Source organism: Danio rerio, chromosome 20 (assembly GCF_052040795.2).
Source record: "Danio rerio strain M-AB ecotype USA chromosome 20, GRCz13ab, whole genome shotgun sequence".
Taxonomy (NCBI): Eukaryota; Metazoa; Chordata; class Actinopteri; order Cypriniformes; family Danionidae; genus Danio; species Danio rerio.
This window is the reverse complement of record NC_141040.1, coordinates 7,613,332-7,626,875: the sequence shown is the minus strand read 5'-3', so window position 1 is coordinate 7,626,875 and position 13,544 is coordinate 7,613,332. Positions and strand designations below refer to the sequence as shown.

The 13,544-nt window shown below is 36.3% G+C and overlaps 1 protein-coding gene across 4 annotated transcripts in view; it reads left to right on the top strand.

Annotated features, from left to right (window-relative positions):
* usp24 (ubiquitin specific peptidase 24) overlaps positions 1 to 11,584 on the top strand; it is a 150,281-nt gene extending 138,697 nt beyond the window's left edge. For all 4 annotated transcript variants that reach the window (XM_087297922.1, XM_087297921.1, XM_087297920.1 and 1 more), the window contains 11 exons: positions 1,820 to 1,909; positions 4,043 to 4,145; positions 4,230 to 4,351; positions 5,420 to 5,533; positions 5,749 to 5,814; positions 5,915 to 5,981; positions 6,095 to 6,173; positions 9,034 to 9,109; positions 9,199 to 9,285; positions 10,818 to 10,928; positions 11,011 to 11,584. In XM_087297922.1, coding sequence (XP_087154048.1) covers positions 1,820 to 1,909; positions 4,043 to 4,145; positions 4,230 to 4,351; positions 5,420 to 5,533; positions 5,749 to 5,814; positions 5,915 to 5,981; positions 6,095 to 6,173; positions 9,034 to 9,109; positions 9,199 to 9,285; positions 10,818 to 10,928; positions 11,011 to 11,073 — 978 coding nt within the window. In that variant the 3' untranslated portion in view covers positions 11,074 to 11,584. The remainder of the gene's footprint in view (positions 1 to 1,819; positions 1,910 to 4,042; positions 4,146 to 4,229; positions 4,352 to 5,419; positions 5,534 to 5,748; positions 5,815 to 5,914; positions 5,982 to 6,094; positions 6,174 to 9,033; positions 9,110 to 9,198; positions 9,286 to 10,817; positions 10,929 to 11,010) is intronic.
* Positions 11,585 to 13,544: the final 1,960 nt, after the last annotated feature.

Here is a 13,544-nt window from a genome sequence, read left to right as displayed (position 1 = left end):
AAAAGATTTTGTAAGCTTAATCTTCACGTCAGGCTGTATTATGTTTATTATATCATTTAAGACTTTCTTTGTCCATTGATGATTTAAAGCTGAGGCTCAGCAGGGACTTTATTTATTTTATTTTATTTTATTTTATTTATTTTCAAACATGTGCTTCTAAATATATTTAGCAGTTTTTAAAGATTTCTTTTTTTTTTTTTTCAAGTGTGAGTGAAACAATCGCACTGTTTATCCCTGCTGTGCCGCATTTATGTAAATGATCAAAGGCTCTTAATGCCACAGGTAAGAGGTGGCCAAACAAACTAAGGCCCCGTTTACCCTTATACATATTAGTTTTAAAATGGCGTTTTAGAATGAAAACAATCTGCGTCCAAACTAGCGCTTGACTCAGCTTTTCTGAACAACTCTCCGTCTACACCAAACCACTGAAAACGCACATCATGTGAACACACACACACACCCTGCCATGCGCTGCAGCCTATCTAGCCAGATGTGAGCTGTGCTCGTCGGACTGTTCATCATGACTGTTCACCGCTGGATCTAATCTCACTATATTTCTTAAACGTGATACTTAATTCATTTTGTTGTCTAAATCTAACGACATATTCCCTGACTTTGGTCTTTTGAATCTATTACTTGTTCTCAGGTAATATGTTTTGGCTGAGCGCAAAGATAAGTTGATAATTAATGTAACCACGTACATTCTGTATATTGTCTGATTGTTTGCCTTTATTTCCTATAAAGTATAAACTTATTGTACGTTATACTTTTTTTAATGGCCATTATTGATTATTAAAACTGATATTTAGCAAAAGAGAGGGTATGTTTGTATTTTCAATGAAAATAAAAGGAGGCAGTTCTGTTATAGACTCCATTTTGTTATAAATATGCATACAGTGAAGATGACGCTCATATATGCAGCACAACGCCTCAGCATTTCTGATGTCTGTTAAGTTCTTAATAACAAAATGAAAATAGCAGTTCCTTATGTCATGTTTTCATTTTATTGTTAAGATAGTGAAAGAACATACGTATCCAGGATGATGTGAATAAGGTTATAAAGTACACTGTTCCCTTTGAAGATTTACATAACGTGTCCTCGGGAGTTTGTTTTTTATATCAAACTTGCAAAGTCTGAACTTACAAGGAGAGGATGCAGGAATAAACTGTGTATAGGCTACTTAATAGTGAGGAAAAGAGCCAGTCAGAGAGGCGAATGTCTGCAGCCCCGCCTTCGTTTTCATATGTCTCTGTTTTCTCCCATCCACACTGAGATGGAGCAGCAGCATTTTAGAATGAAAACAGCCTCTCCAGCATTTCCAAAATGCTCCGTTTTCTGAGCTCAAACTTCGGCAGAGAGTTGACAGATGGCGTAACCGGAGCAAAACTTATGCGTTTTAAAACAAAGACGTATTAAGCCTGGTTTATACTTCTGTGTCAAGTGACGTGTGTAACCCACGGCGCATGGAACGCGCGTAGCTTTGCATTTATACTTCTGCGTGCTGTCTCTGTTGGCCTGCATTAACACTTCCAAAACGCTTTCCATCAGGAGCTCCACACTTGTAAACAATCACTCCATTGGGCTCGCGCGGCTCTCGGTCCCGCCCAGACTCGACAGCGCTACCAAGCCGACCAATCACAGAGCTTGCGCTACACGTCGTTGCGATGTGTAGTTACATTTTTTGAAAATTGCGCGACGGCCACGGCGTAGGGCTATGCAGCAGCGCCGTAGCATACGCATGCGATTGAACCAGAAGTATAAATCAGCCTTTAGTGTAAACTGGGCCTAAAATGATCCACTGTTGTTGGTGTGTTTCAGGGCTGTGGGCCTTGTCAGCTGCTTCTCAAACATTCAGCTTATCGCCGCATGCTCGTCTTCCTCCTGGGACCCAACCGGCAAAACAACCAGGTATTGTAGACATCCTCGGTTAGCACTGACCAAGCTTACCACAGCTTGTGAATATTTTATATATATTATTAAATATTACATATTATATCTATTTACTCATTCAAAATGAACAAAATTACTTTTGTAGCTCATTGATTTTCTTTAGATACACTTTTAAAGCCTATGCGAAGATATTTCACGTTTTGCTGTGTAGCAAAGTTCAAGTTTAGCATCATGTGAATGTGTGAGATTAATAGATCAAAACATGGGCTTCCAGTACTGAAAAGTTCATTTTAGCAATGTCGCATCATCATGTATTATCCCCCTCTTATCACAGCACCATCTCAACAAGTTTCACTTGCTCAATATCTAGTGTGACATAGTGTAATTGGTCAAAATGTGTCAGTGATGGGACGATAACTGATTTCAAGGTTTACAGCATTTGGAAAAGTCAAGGTTTTAAAACTGCAAACATTTTCTGCGATACTGTTCCTATGGTATGTGTATGTTTTTGTTTTTTTTTTGCAACAGTGTCTTCAGCAGAAAATGATCAAAAAAAAGCAAAAAAAGCAAATCAAAAGCTACTGGTCAGCTCACAATTCAGCAAATGTTTGAAAAAATAAATAGCTTATGCGCCATGCATGCTATAGACCTGGGGCCTCATGTACAAAGACTTGCGATGAAATAATACTAAAACAATCTGATTTTTCTACTGCGTACGCACATTTATAGATTTGTCCATACGCAGTAAAAAAATGCAGATGTATGAAAGACTCCGTACAATTCTCTTTGTACATCTGAATTAACGTAAAACTGAGCACACGTGTATGAGCGCAAAACCCCTCCCTGTCTCCTCCCCTGTATAAATACGGTAATGACTTTGTCAAAACCAAACGAAAAAGCAATGGCAAAAGCAAGCAAGAAAAGAAACCTCACAGAATGTGAATTGGAGGTGCTCCTATCAGAGGTAGACCGGAGAAAAACTGTTATTTGCAAGTTTGTCCTCCGGAATTAATAACAAAAGAAAAAAAAAAGTGGGAGAGTTTAGCTGACTCTGTTAACGCAGTGGGGTCTGAACATCGCAATGTGAGTGAATTAAAAAAGAAATGGTCCGATGTAAAGGTGCAGCTTTTGAGGAGAGAGTTGCCTCAATTGAAGGCAACACTTTACTCTCTAGAGTAGTATCCGTGTCTGTGGGAGACTCAGATGTATTAAAGGAACACTTTGTTAGGGCAGTATAGCAACACCCCTTCACTCTTAAGGCAGCGCCACCGGCCTTTCAGCTGCCCAAATGCCCACTCTACAACTCTGCGCTCTTGGTCAGTTTGTGGGTTGTTGAGGGGGGTTAACAGCCACGTCTTTAATGGATAACCGCAGTCTCCTGATATGCAGTTAAATAATTACGCTCAATTAAAAAAAAAAAAAAAACATAGCTGAAATAATATCTTTAAGTACATCACTCTCCAAAAAGTTACCCATCGCACACCCTGCCACCTTGTAGCCTTCGGATTTTACCGTTGACAATGTCCTCTAATAAGGCCAATACTGCCATTGCCATAGACTTGTATACATTTGCAAGTGCTTTTATATGTTCTAAATCACATAATTGGTAAAAAAAATAATTCAATTAACCCATTTTATCAATTATAAATTAATAGCAGTGTTTTACACGTGTTAGTGTGATACTTTTTAGTGTGCAATTTAACATTATTGCCTCTTCAAGTCGCCAATGGAAATAAAACAAACACACACAAGAAATACACGTATGCCAGACATGAAGTTGGCATAGACCAACGCACATTCTCTCGTTAATTTCATTGTTAGTAAATCCAAACGTGAGCGTGAAACCTGGCATACGCAAAGTTAATGTGCGTATGCAGCGTTGATACATAAGGCCCCTGAAAAGTGCTGTGGCTTAATAACATCCAAAGAAAAGAAAGATATCTAAAGATGCCTTTTCAAGTTCTATATGTCATTGTCAATACCGTGAAATTGTGACATTTTGTTTCCAAGGCTATCATAATCAGAATCTTATACCGACCCATGTCTAGTTCATACATGTCTAAACAAACCAAACTAAGGGAGAAAATGGATCAAAACAGCAACGCAAGCACAACTGATCTGAATAGTATTTTGCTAATATTGTGTTTACAGCATCGGCGCTGGAGTTCAGCCCAGGCTCGAGAGTTCCTGCATCTCCACAACACTCTGGCCCTCATGGTGCTTCACACTGACCTCACATCTCAGAGGACGGAGGGTAAAAGCACATTTCTGGAAACCAAAACTACTAATGATGCCATAAATATGTAATGAAAACACATTTGGTCTACTGTGTGTTCAGCTCAAGGAGTGTTCAAGCAGGCCTCATCAGGTCTGGTGGCTCCGTCTTCAGTCCTCATGCCTCTCCATCCAGACATCAACACTCTGCTCTTCAAGGCTGATGGACAGGCATATTTGATGGAGGTAACTATCTCTCTTTCTATGGCCCTGTTTACACTTCCTATTAGGGTTGATTGGATCACAATGATATGATGAAAACGTTGTACACACATGACGCTGAGATACTTCACTTGTGACCACTTTTCTGATAACAGAAAGTCTATGGGTCGACTGTATGGTTCTCTTGCTATTTAAATCAAATCAAGTTCATCTTTATATCGATATTGTATTTTATACAATGCAGATTGTGTCAAAGCCAATTTACATAAATAAATAAAAAATATTTAACCATTTAAAGAGGTTTCATACTGTGCAGTTCAAAATATCCCATTTAAAACTTTGATATACTCTTATTCGGTCAACATTTGTGACATTTAGACTGTAAAATTGTCATTTTTAAATCAAGGTTCATGCATCAATTGAAATGTTTCCATTGATGTATGTTTTGTTTGAATAGGACACTTATCTGCCAAGATTCTATTTTTTTAATCACATTTAAAGACGTGCCTAGCAATACATTTTACTAATTTATTTATATATAAATATATGTGGATGTTTATTATATTATTAATTATTAATATTATATTATCACTTAATTATTATTCCTTTTTTTTATTTGTATAAATCAATAGATAGTTTCTATGGAATGTTTTTTATGGATTGCTAAGAATACATTTCCGGTGTTTAGTACATTGCATGTCAGTCTTGAAAATAAAAATAGGTGCTGAAAAAAATGCTTAAAAGTCCTTGATTTTTATTAAGATTTGCTTTTATGAACCCTGTCCATATATTTGCCATTGTAATGAATTTAATAACCAGAATGGGAATCCATAGAATTATACAGTACAAAAGCCAAACAGATATAAAAAACTAATATAGAGGTATCACTAGTATTATTTTTCATATTACTTGTGTGAGATTCAGAGATTTTATTAAGGTATTTATAAATCCACAGAATTATTTTTAAAGCGTATAAACACATTCTTCTAATCACACTTAACAAAAAACATTTTAAAAACATTTTAATATGAGGTTTAAACAGGACCTATCTGAATGTATCACACACTGCTGACCGAGGCGCTTGTTTTTTAGGTGATGTTTGCCATGCGCGAGTTGTCCGGCCCTTTGTCCTTTCTCATCGAAATGATCACGTACAGCTCCTTCTGTAATGAACCTTTCTCACTTGGAGTCCTGCAATTACTCAAGGTCGGTACACTGACTATTTGAAATGTACAGTATATAAATAAATCTATCATTTTATGTACAGTTTATCATTAATTGGAAGCTAAAAATACCATATGCACATACTTCAATAAATTTACAGATAAACAAATACAAGCAATCTTAGCCTGCCTCTAGTTTTCTACAAATGCAAATGATCCTGCAACAATCCTTCTTATAATATGCTCTTGCAATCGTAGAATCATCTGGAAACAGCTCCTCCTCATGAACTAAAGAACGTCTTTCAGATGCTGCTGGAAATCCTGGTAAGTGACGTCTGTGTGCAGTTTTGAATATTGTTTATATATGAATATAATTTATATGAGTATACTATAATAATGTAACACTTTACTTTAATCTTTTCAGATGTTAGAAGATCCCCTGCAGTCTCAGAGACTCAAATTTGCTTTTGAATCTGAAAAAGGTCTTCTGGGTAAGGATCGGATCACTTGGTTGTTTCATTTTAGGATTTATAGGATCAGTTTTTATTTTTTTTATTTATTTATTTTTTTTTTTTACTAACATGGTATTTTAATTTATTTACAGCTTTGATGCATCAGAGCAACAATGTGGACAGCAGTCGCTGCTACCAGTGTGTGAAGTTCCTTGTCACACTGGCCCAAAAGTAAGTGTGGAATTCTAGGATGGGCTTGGAGTTGATATCCGAAAGAGTTGATTCTTTGATTCTAAAATGGTTGGAATCGACTCCGTCAATAGTAATCAACTGCTCTTCAAGAGGCTTTTAAAATAAAACGGAAGTGATTAATAATTTGACTTCAAATTATCCAAGACATTTCCACAGACAGCATCTTTAAGACAGTTCACTTTAATGAACAAGTTCAAATAACCATTTCAGTGGTTCATTAATACCTTCTTATAATTTTTATCACCTAATTAGGGCATATCATGCTAAAACATGGCTAGTTATTACCAGATATGTATAGTAACAAAGTAAAACTACTTCACTACTGTACTTAAGTACTAAAAGGCTGTATCTGTACTCCCAGTATTACCCAGGAGTATTGTTTGTTTTTTTTTCCTACTTCCACTTTTACTTCAGTACATATTTTCTATGAGTTTAATACTTTTACTCCGATAGGTTTTTATGTGCTGCATCGTTACTAGGGGTGTCAAAGTTATTGATATCTGTTCAGTAATAGATCATAACCAGTTATTACGTATTAACGTCATGTATCTCCTATGCGCGATGTCGCAGTAGAATACTATGGCGAAGGAGGCGAGGGCGATTAAATAACGCTCTTACTACTTAAAAGGTAGATAATTTTGCACAGTTCAACTACTTTTGTCCGCTGGACAGTCTTTCATTGACAATGAAGGCAGCACAGCACATTATTCAATTCAATTCAGCTTTATTTGTATAGCGCTTTTACAATGTAGATTGTGTACATTTGCCGCTATTTCACTTCTACGGAGAAATGCTGTAAAACTCCATCTCTGCCTCTCTCTCCTTTTGGACATTTGACCCGCTGGCCTGTTTGTGAGGTAACTGTTACTCTCCTCTTAGCTGTTAAAGCGATATTTGTGATCCAGACACAAGCGTGCCTGACGTGAGTTTTCTTCACGGTGTCTATTATGCATTAGCTGTGATAACCGCATATTATGCGCATATAAAGACTGTAACCACGGCTGTTCTTCCTGTCATCGGTGAACAGCGATTTAATTTCTAAAGCTGATCAAAACCCTTTCTGTTGAGTAGGTGAAAACAATAACCAGTTATAGGGGTGTAAGACCACGCTTGTCAGCGCTCAAAAAGCAGGCGGGATTATAATCTTTACATAAGTTTTTTGCTATAAATGCTTCTGCTGTCTTCTGTGCATGAATTGAAGTTTTGTTTGATACATTTAGAAAGTGCTTTCTTTGAGCGGGTCAAATCAAGGGGACAGTTCCTATATCTTACTGCTGTATTAAAGAACAAAATTGTATTACAAATTAGATATAAATATAAATATATTAATAAATTTTAATTAAAAAAAAAAAATAATAATATATATATATATATATATATATATATATATATATATATATATATATATATATATATATATATTGTGTTGTGAAGAAAAAATCTAATTATGTATAGAAAGCATCGTCGATGCATCGAGATATTAAATTGAACAGAATCGATGATAATCGTAATTGAACCGAACCATGAGACCAGTGCAGATTCACATCCCTACTCATTACAATTGTAGACCTTTTTCCTGGCTGCTGCATAGAGGGCGCAATAGTGACCAGCATCTTGCTGTAGAATGTTTAGAACTTCTGTTTACAGCATTTACATCCGGTAATTTGCGTTCTGATAATGGGTTTCAATAGCATTTTGAGTGGATTACAGAGTGTTTTTGTGACACACAACTTTGAAAGGAGCGTGTTAAAGCTGTTATGATCTGTCAGATCTGTGGTTTAACCGCGGGAGAAAAACAGTATTGTAAGCCATGTTTCTTTTCATTCTGCTTAATCATGTTCCCCCAAAAAGATATGTAAAATAAATAAAACAATATGATGTCTATTGACTGCTTTCTTTAATACCTTACACAATACTTGAACTTTTACTTTCAGTACTTTGGTAAATTCTAAAATAAACTACTTGCAATACTTAAGTACAGGAAATGTTAAATACTTTAGTACTTCCACTTAACTATGGTGCTTAAAGAGCACTTCAACTTTTATTGAAGTCACTTTTTGGATAGAGCTCTTATACTTTTTCTTAAGTCTGGGTCTCTAGTACCTTATGCATCTCTGGTTATTGCCGTTTGTTTATAGTGTTTGTTTTCATTTATGTTATACTGAATATTGCATAACAAACAACTGACTGTAATATTGGTAACTTAGTAATCAATAACACACAAGGCAAGCCCAATAAAGACAGCTCATTGGTCATGTTGGTGTAATGTATGTGTGTGTGTGTGTGTGTGTGTGTGTGTGTGTATATATATATATATATATATATATATATATATATATATATATATATATATATATATATATATATATATAGTACAGTTTCTTCAGTAAATGCATTTCAATCTCACATTATTCACATTTGTTTTGCCAACACCAACTCAAATGAATGTAGAGAGAGTTTCAGGCATTCGCTTCTCATGCGATATGATTTTGGGATAATTAATAATTAATAAATGTTTTGATCTCCACTCTGAATGCTTAAAAAAAGATAACGGATGAAGGAGGGTTTTTACATTTTGTTTTGTTTTAATTTATTAAATGCTGAAAGTCTGATTGACACTTGTATTTTGATGTTGTAATTTGATGAATCTATTTTAGCATTGTTTGTTTACTGTTTGAATCTGAACAAACAATATCTAATTTCTTATGCTTCTATTTAGGTTAGTTTAATTATGCTATGATAGTCTGAAAACGAAGCATTCTTTGATATATTGTGATTGATAAACTGCGATGAATGTTTCTGTCTGCTGTGCACTTACGAGTCTCCGTATGTTTGTTAGATGTTCTCCAGCTAAGGATTATTTTAAGGAGCTCTCAGGACACTGGAGTTGGGCAGTGCAGTGGCTTCAGAAGAAGGCAAGAGAAAACACACACATACGCACACAAAACTTCAGTTGGTGTTTGTTTTGAAATGGCATTTATTATTTGATCCTCTCCTCTTTCAGATGTCTGAGCACTACTGGACTCCTCAGAGTAACGTATCGAATGAGACGTCCACAGCTAAAACCTTCCAGCGCACTATTTCAGCACAGGTACAGCACTTGCTCTCTGATTGGTCAACAAGAGGAATTATACGCCATTTACATGATCTCATTGCATTATTCAAAACCAATATGTGTCACATGTTAAGCTAGTAATTGCAAATCTTGATGTCATGCAAATTGAACTGTGTACAATGATAATATTTGACAATAACGACAATGTGAAAAAAGATTGTGAAATTGTTGCAAATTTATTAAAAATAAAAAAACAGAAAAATCAAATGTAAAACAGTATTCACAGCCATTGCTCAATACTCTGTTGATGCACCTTTGTCACCAATTACAGCTTCAAGTCTTTTTGAAAATGATGCCTCAAGCTTGGCACATATGTCTTTAGGAATTTTTGCAGATTTCTCTTTGTAGTATCTCTCAAGCTCTTATCAGGTTGCATTGGAAGCGACAGTGTACTGCCATTTTCAGATCTCTCCGGAGATGTTCAATAGGATTTAGGTCTGGGCTCTGGCTGGGCCACTCAAGGACGTTCACTGAGTTGTTGTGAAGATACTCCATTGATATTTTGGTGGTGTGCTTAGGGTCAGTTTTCTGCTGGAAGATTACTGGTGTCTGCCAGGTCTTAACATTTAAAAATAAATTTCAAAAGCTTAACTTTAGGCCTTAAAAAGTCTTAAAATCTTTCCCAGAGATGGGTTGCGGCTTGAAGGGCATCCGCTGCGTATAAAAACTTGCTGAATAAGTTAACCCTTATAGTAGTAACCCTCGATTAATAAACGGTCTAAGCCAACAAGAAAATGAATGAATGAAGTCTTAAATTCACTGAAATTTTGTCTTGTACATATTAAATAACTGTAAACAGGTCTTAATTTTCCTATGTCCATGTAAAGCTACCTAACAATCCAATCACCAACAATCCATATAGAACTTTTAACAAAACCCTATTTATAACTCTTTTTACAATATGCTTTAATTATTGTCTGGAATCATATTGGTTTAAAAGTTCTCTGTGTATTTATAGTCTATATATGGTGAGGACACTGACCTGGACAGACTGCTGTGCATATATTTAGTTTATTATAGTTTTTAAAGATATTCTTTATTGAAAAACGGTATGTATACAACAACGTTGATTGTTTTGACAATTTATTTAAAAGAAATAGCTAATTATAATATAATACTTTGGTATTACTTTATTTTGATGGTCCATTTAAGTATTATTAGTCTGTCTGCTTAATGCCTGCTGATGCTGCTCCTTCAACAGACATTTAACTGACTTTACGAAACTTTGCAAGTACATGTCCACTTACACTAACCCTAAACCCAACCTAAATGTCTACCTATAATCTACCAAGAATTAGTTGCAATGTAACTTAAATTTAGCAAAGGCACAATCAAAATAAAGTGTGACCAATATATATATTTTTTCTGAATAATTCTAAAATTTCATTCATAAATGGTCTTAAAAAGGTCTTAAAAGTCTTAATTTTGACTTTGTGAAACCTGCAGAAACCCTGGTCATGTATATGAAGTCCAAAATTAATCTGTGTGTTTATGTTTGTGTTGTTTAGGACACGCTAGCCTATGCCACAGCTTTACTAAATGAGAAGGATCAGTCCGGCAGCAGTAATGGATCTGACGGCAGTCCAGCCAATGAGAACTCAGACCGAAGCCTCAGACAGGTAGAGTTCAGTCCATCGTCAAAAAAAAAAAAAAAACATTATTAAATAACTTCCATAACTACAGCGTTTCTCTTTCTCTCAGGGATCCGAATCCCCAATGATGCTGGGTGACTCTCGGAGTGATCTAGAAGACGTGGACCCATAAACGCAGCCGTTTGTATGCAACAAAACAACACAAAAATGCTCCCTCCGACAGATAAAAAAAAAATGTTGTGGCTCTACAGAGACAATCAGAAAACTGCATTTGATCATGTATAGGACCGAAAGCAGTCAAAGGGCCCGTCGGAGCACTCGCTCGCTCTTCAGGACGCGTCGTGGAAGACGTGAATGAAAAGCGTTATTTTTTTTTTGTTTTTTTTTTCTACTGGTGGTAAAAACTGGCTGGATGAAATTGAGAGTTGTTCAGTTATTTCGTCAAACTCGACGAGTTCTGTCAGACGAATGGGACTTAATAAAAACAAAGGCTCTCGTTTTCCTTGAGGTTTTTACGCAGGAAACTACTGCTCCACAGTGCCAGATGGGGGCGTTTTAAAAAGAAATCCGAAATCAGCGTGTATTTGCCAATGTAATTACGTAGATACTGTTCATGAGAAATGTAAAGATGTGTTCCATACGTGTAATTTCAAATGTAAAATAATATTTTTAAGAATCCTTTACTGATTTTTCTTTATTATTTTAATTTTTCTGGATCTGTCTTAGAGGTGCCTCAAGTCTATTCAAAAAAAAAAAAAAACAGAAAACGAATGAGAGAGGAACGTGCCAGGTCTCTGAGAGTCGAATAATCACACCATTTTGTTTTTTTTGTTTTTTTTTTCTCAACTTCTCTTCTTTCTCGCTGGCGTTTTTTAAATGCACTTTATATTGGAGTTTAGTTCGTGACAAATTCATCACGTGGAGACAATTGGGACAGAAATGTCCCCCGCTGCTCTCTGTCCATCCTTCATATTCTCCGCTGGGCAACAGAAGACACAAGCTGTTTCACGCAAAACCAAGACAAACTTTACAGCGGAAGACATATGCAAGACCCACGCAAGACCCACAATCCAACAAGCTTTTCTTCCTGAGAAACTGCCTTTCTTGCTCTTTCTGTTTGTCCATTTTAATGTTGTCTTGTCCCGCTCTGGTGTGAAGGTCAAGGAGACACTTTTTCAGGGTTGATTTTTGCCAAATTCTCCATTTTTCGTTGTTGTCGTTCGTTTGCCTGCATCTTTTCCGTTCAGTCTGCCTTATGAATCGGAAGACAGGGCGAGGATGGGGCAGAAATGGGGGGTGAAGGGGAAGGGAAAAGAGATGGAGCTTGTTTAGAGGGACGAGACGGGGTGTTTAGTAAAGTGCCTTTACTCGACTCCTCCCCAAAACACTGCTCGCGTCCTCGCCTTGACACAAATCAGTCGTGCTCCACAAATGCCTGAAGCCACTCGACATGTACACACACACATACACATGAGGACACCGGTGGGAGTCCGCAGGGTCATTCAGCTGCTCATTTTGTATTTAGTCTAGAATATTTAGCTGACGTTTTGATGCTTCAGTGTTTACAGCAGAAGGACCTCAACACCACCTCACGCAGTTGTTTGCTGATGAGTAAATCGTAGCGCTGCTTTTTACCTCACGTTCACACATGCTCTTGTTGTCGGACATGTTTTTAAGTCGCTGCGCTTTGTATGTTTGTTTTGTGAGAGACTCTTTTACTGGATGAGAATGGCCTGAACTGGCCGGAGCTGAAACTATCTGGTCTTCCAACTGAGGAAAACAAAAGTCTTTAACCAGCCCGAGCGGGTGCTGATCTCCCATCCAGACTTGTCTGATCCAGTTGGATGGCTATGAGAAGCCAGCCACAATTTCATTGGTGATTGGGACCTTTAACTACTTTATTTGGTAACACTTTACAATAAGGTTCATTAGTTAATGCTTTTACTAACATGAACTAATCATGAATAACACTTGTTTAGCATTTATTAATCATAAGTGAACATTTACTAATGCATTATTAACATTCAAGTCCATGCTTGTTAACATTAGTTAATGCACCATGAGTTAACATGAACTAACAATGAACTACTGTATTTTCATTAACTAACGTTAAATAACATGAATAAATACTGTAGTTAATGTATTGTTCATTGTTTGTTCATGTTAGTAAATGCATTACTTAACATTAACTTATTGTAAAGTGTGACCCTTTATTTTACCTGGCTGAGAGAGCAGGTAAAGCCAGCACACCATGTTGGACCCATTTGCTGGTTTAAGAGTGGTTTAGGGCTATTTGAAAGAATGGTTAAGATGATAAACCAGCAGATCATCTTGAAATGGTTTAACTCTTTTATTTCAAAAGAGCCAGCATGATTTGCTGGTTTTAAGGGCTGTTAAACTCAAGAGCTGTCTACAGACTAAAACCAGCATACCAACTTTAACCAATTTGTTATTAATATTTATTATTTATAAAAGGACCAGTCTGGTTTATTGGTTTAAGATTGGTCAATCTGATAGACCAGGTGTCCATCTTGGATTATTTAAATTTAATTTTTCCAGCAGGGTCTGATGATTCCAGGGTTGGTTTGTGCACTTAAACTCTATTTTGTGGTTTTCGAAAGATCTGGTATTTAATGATCTCCA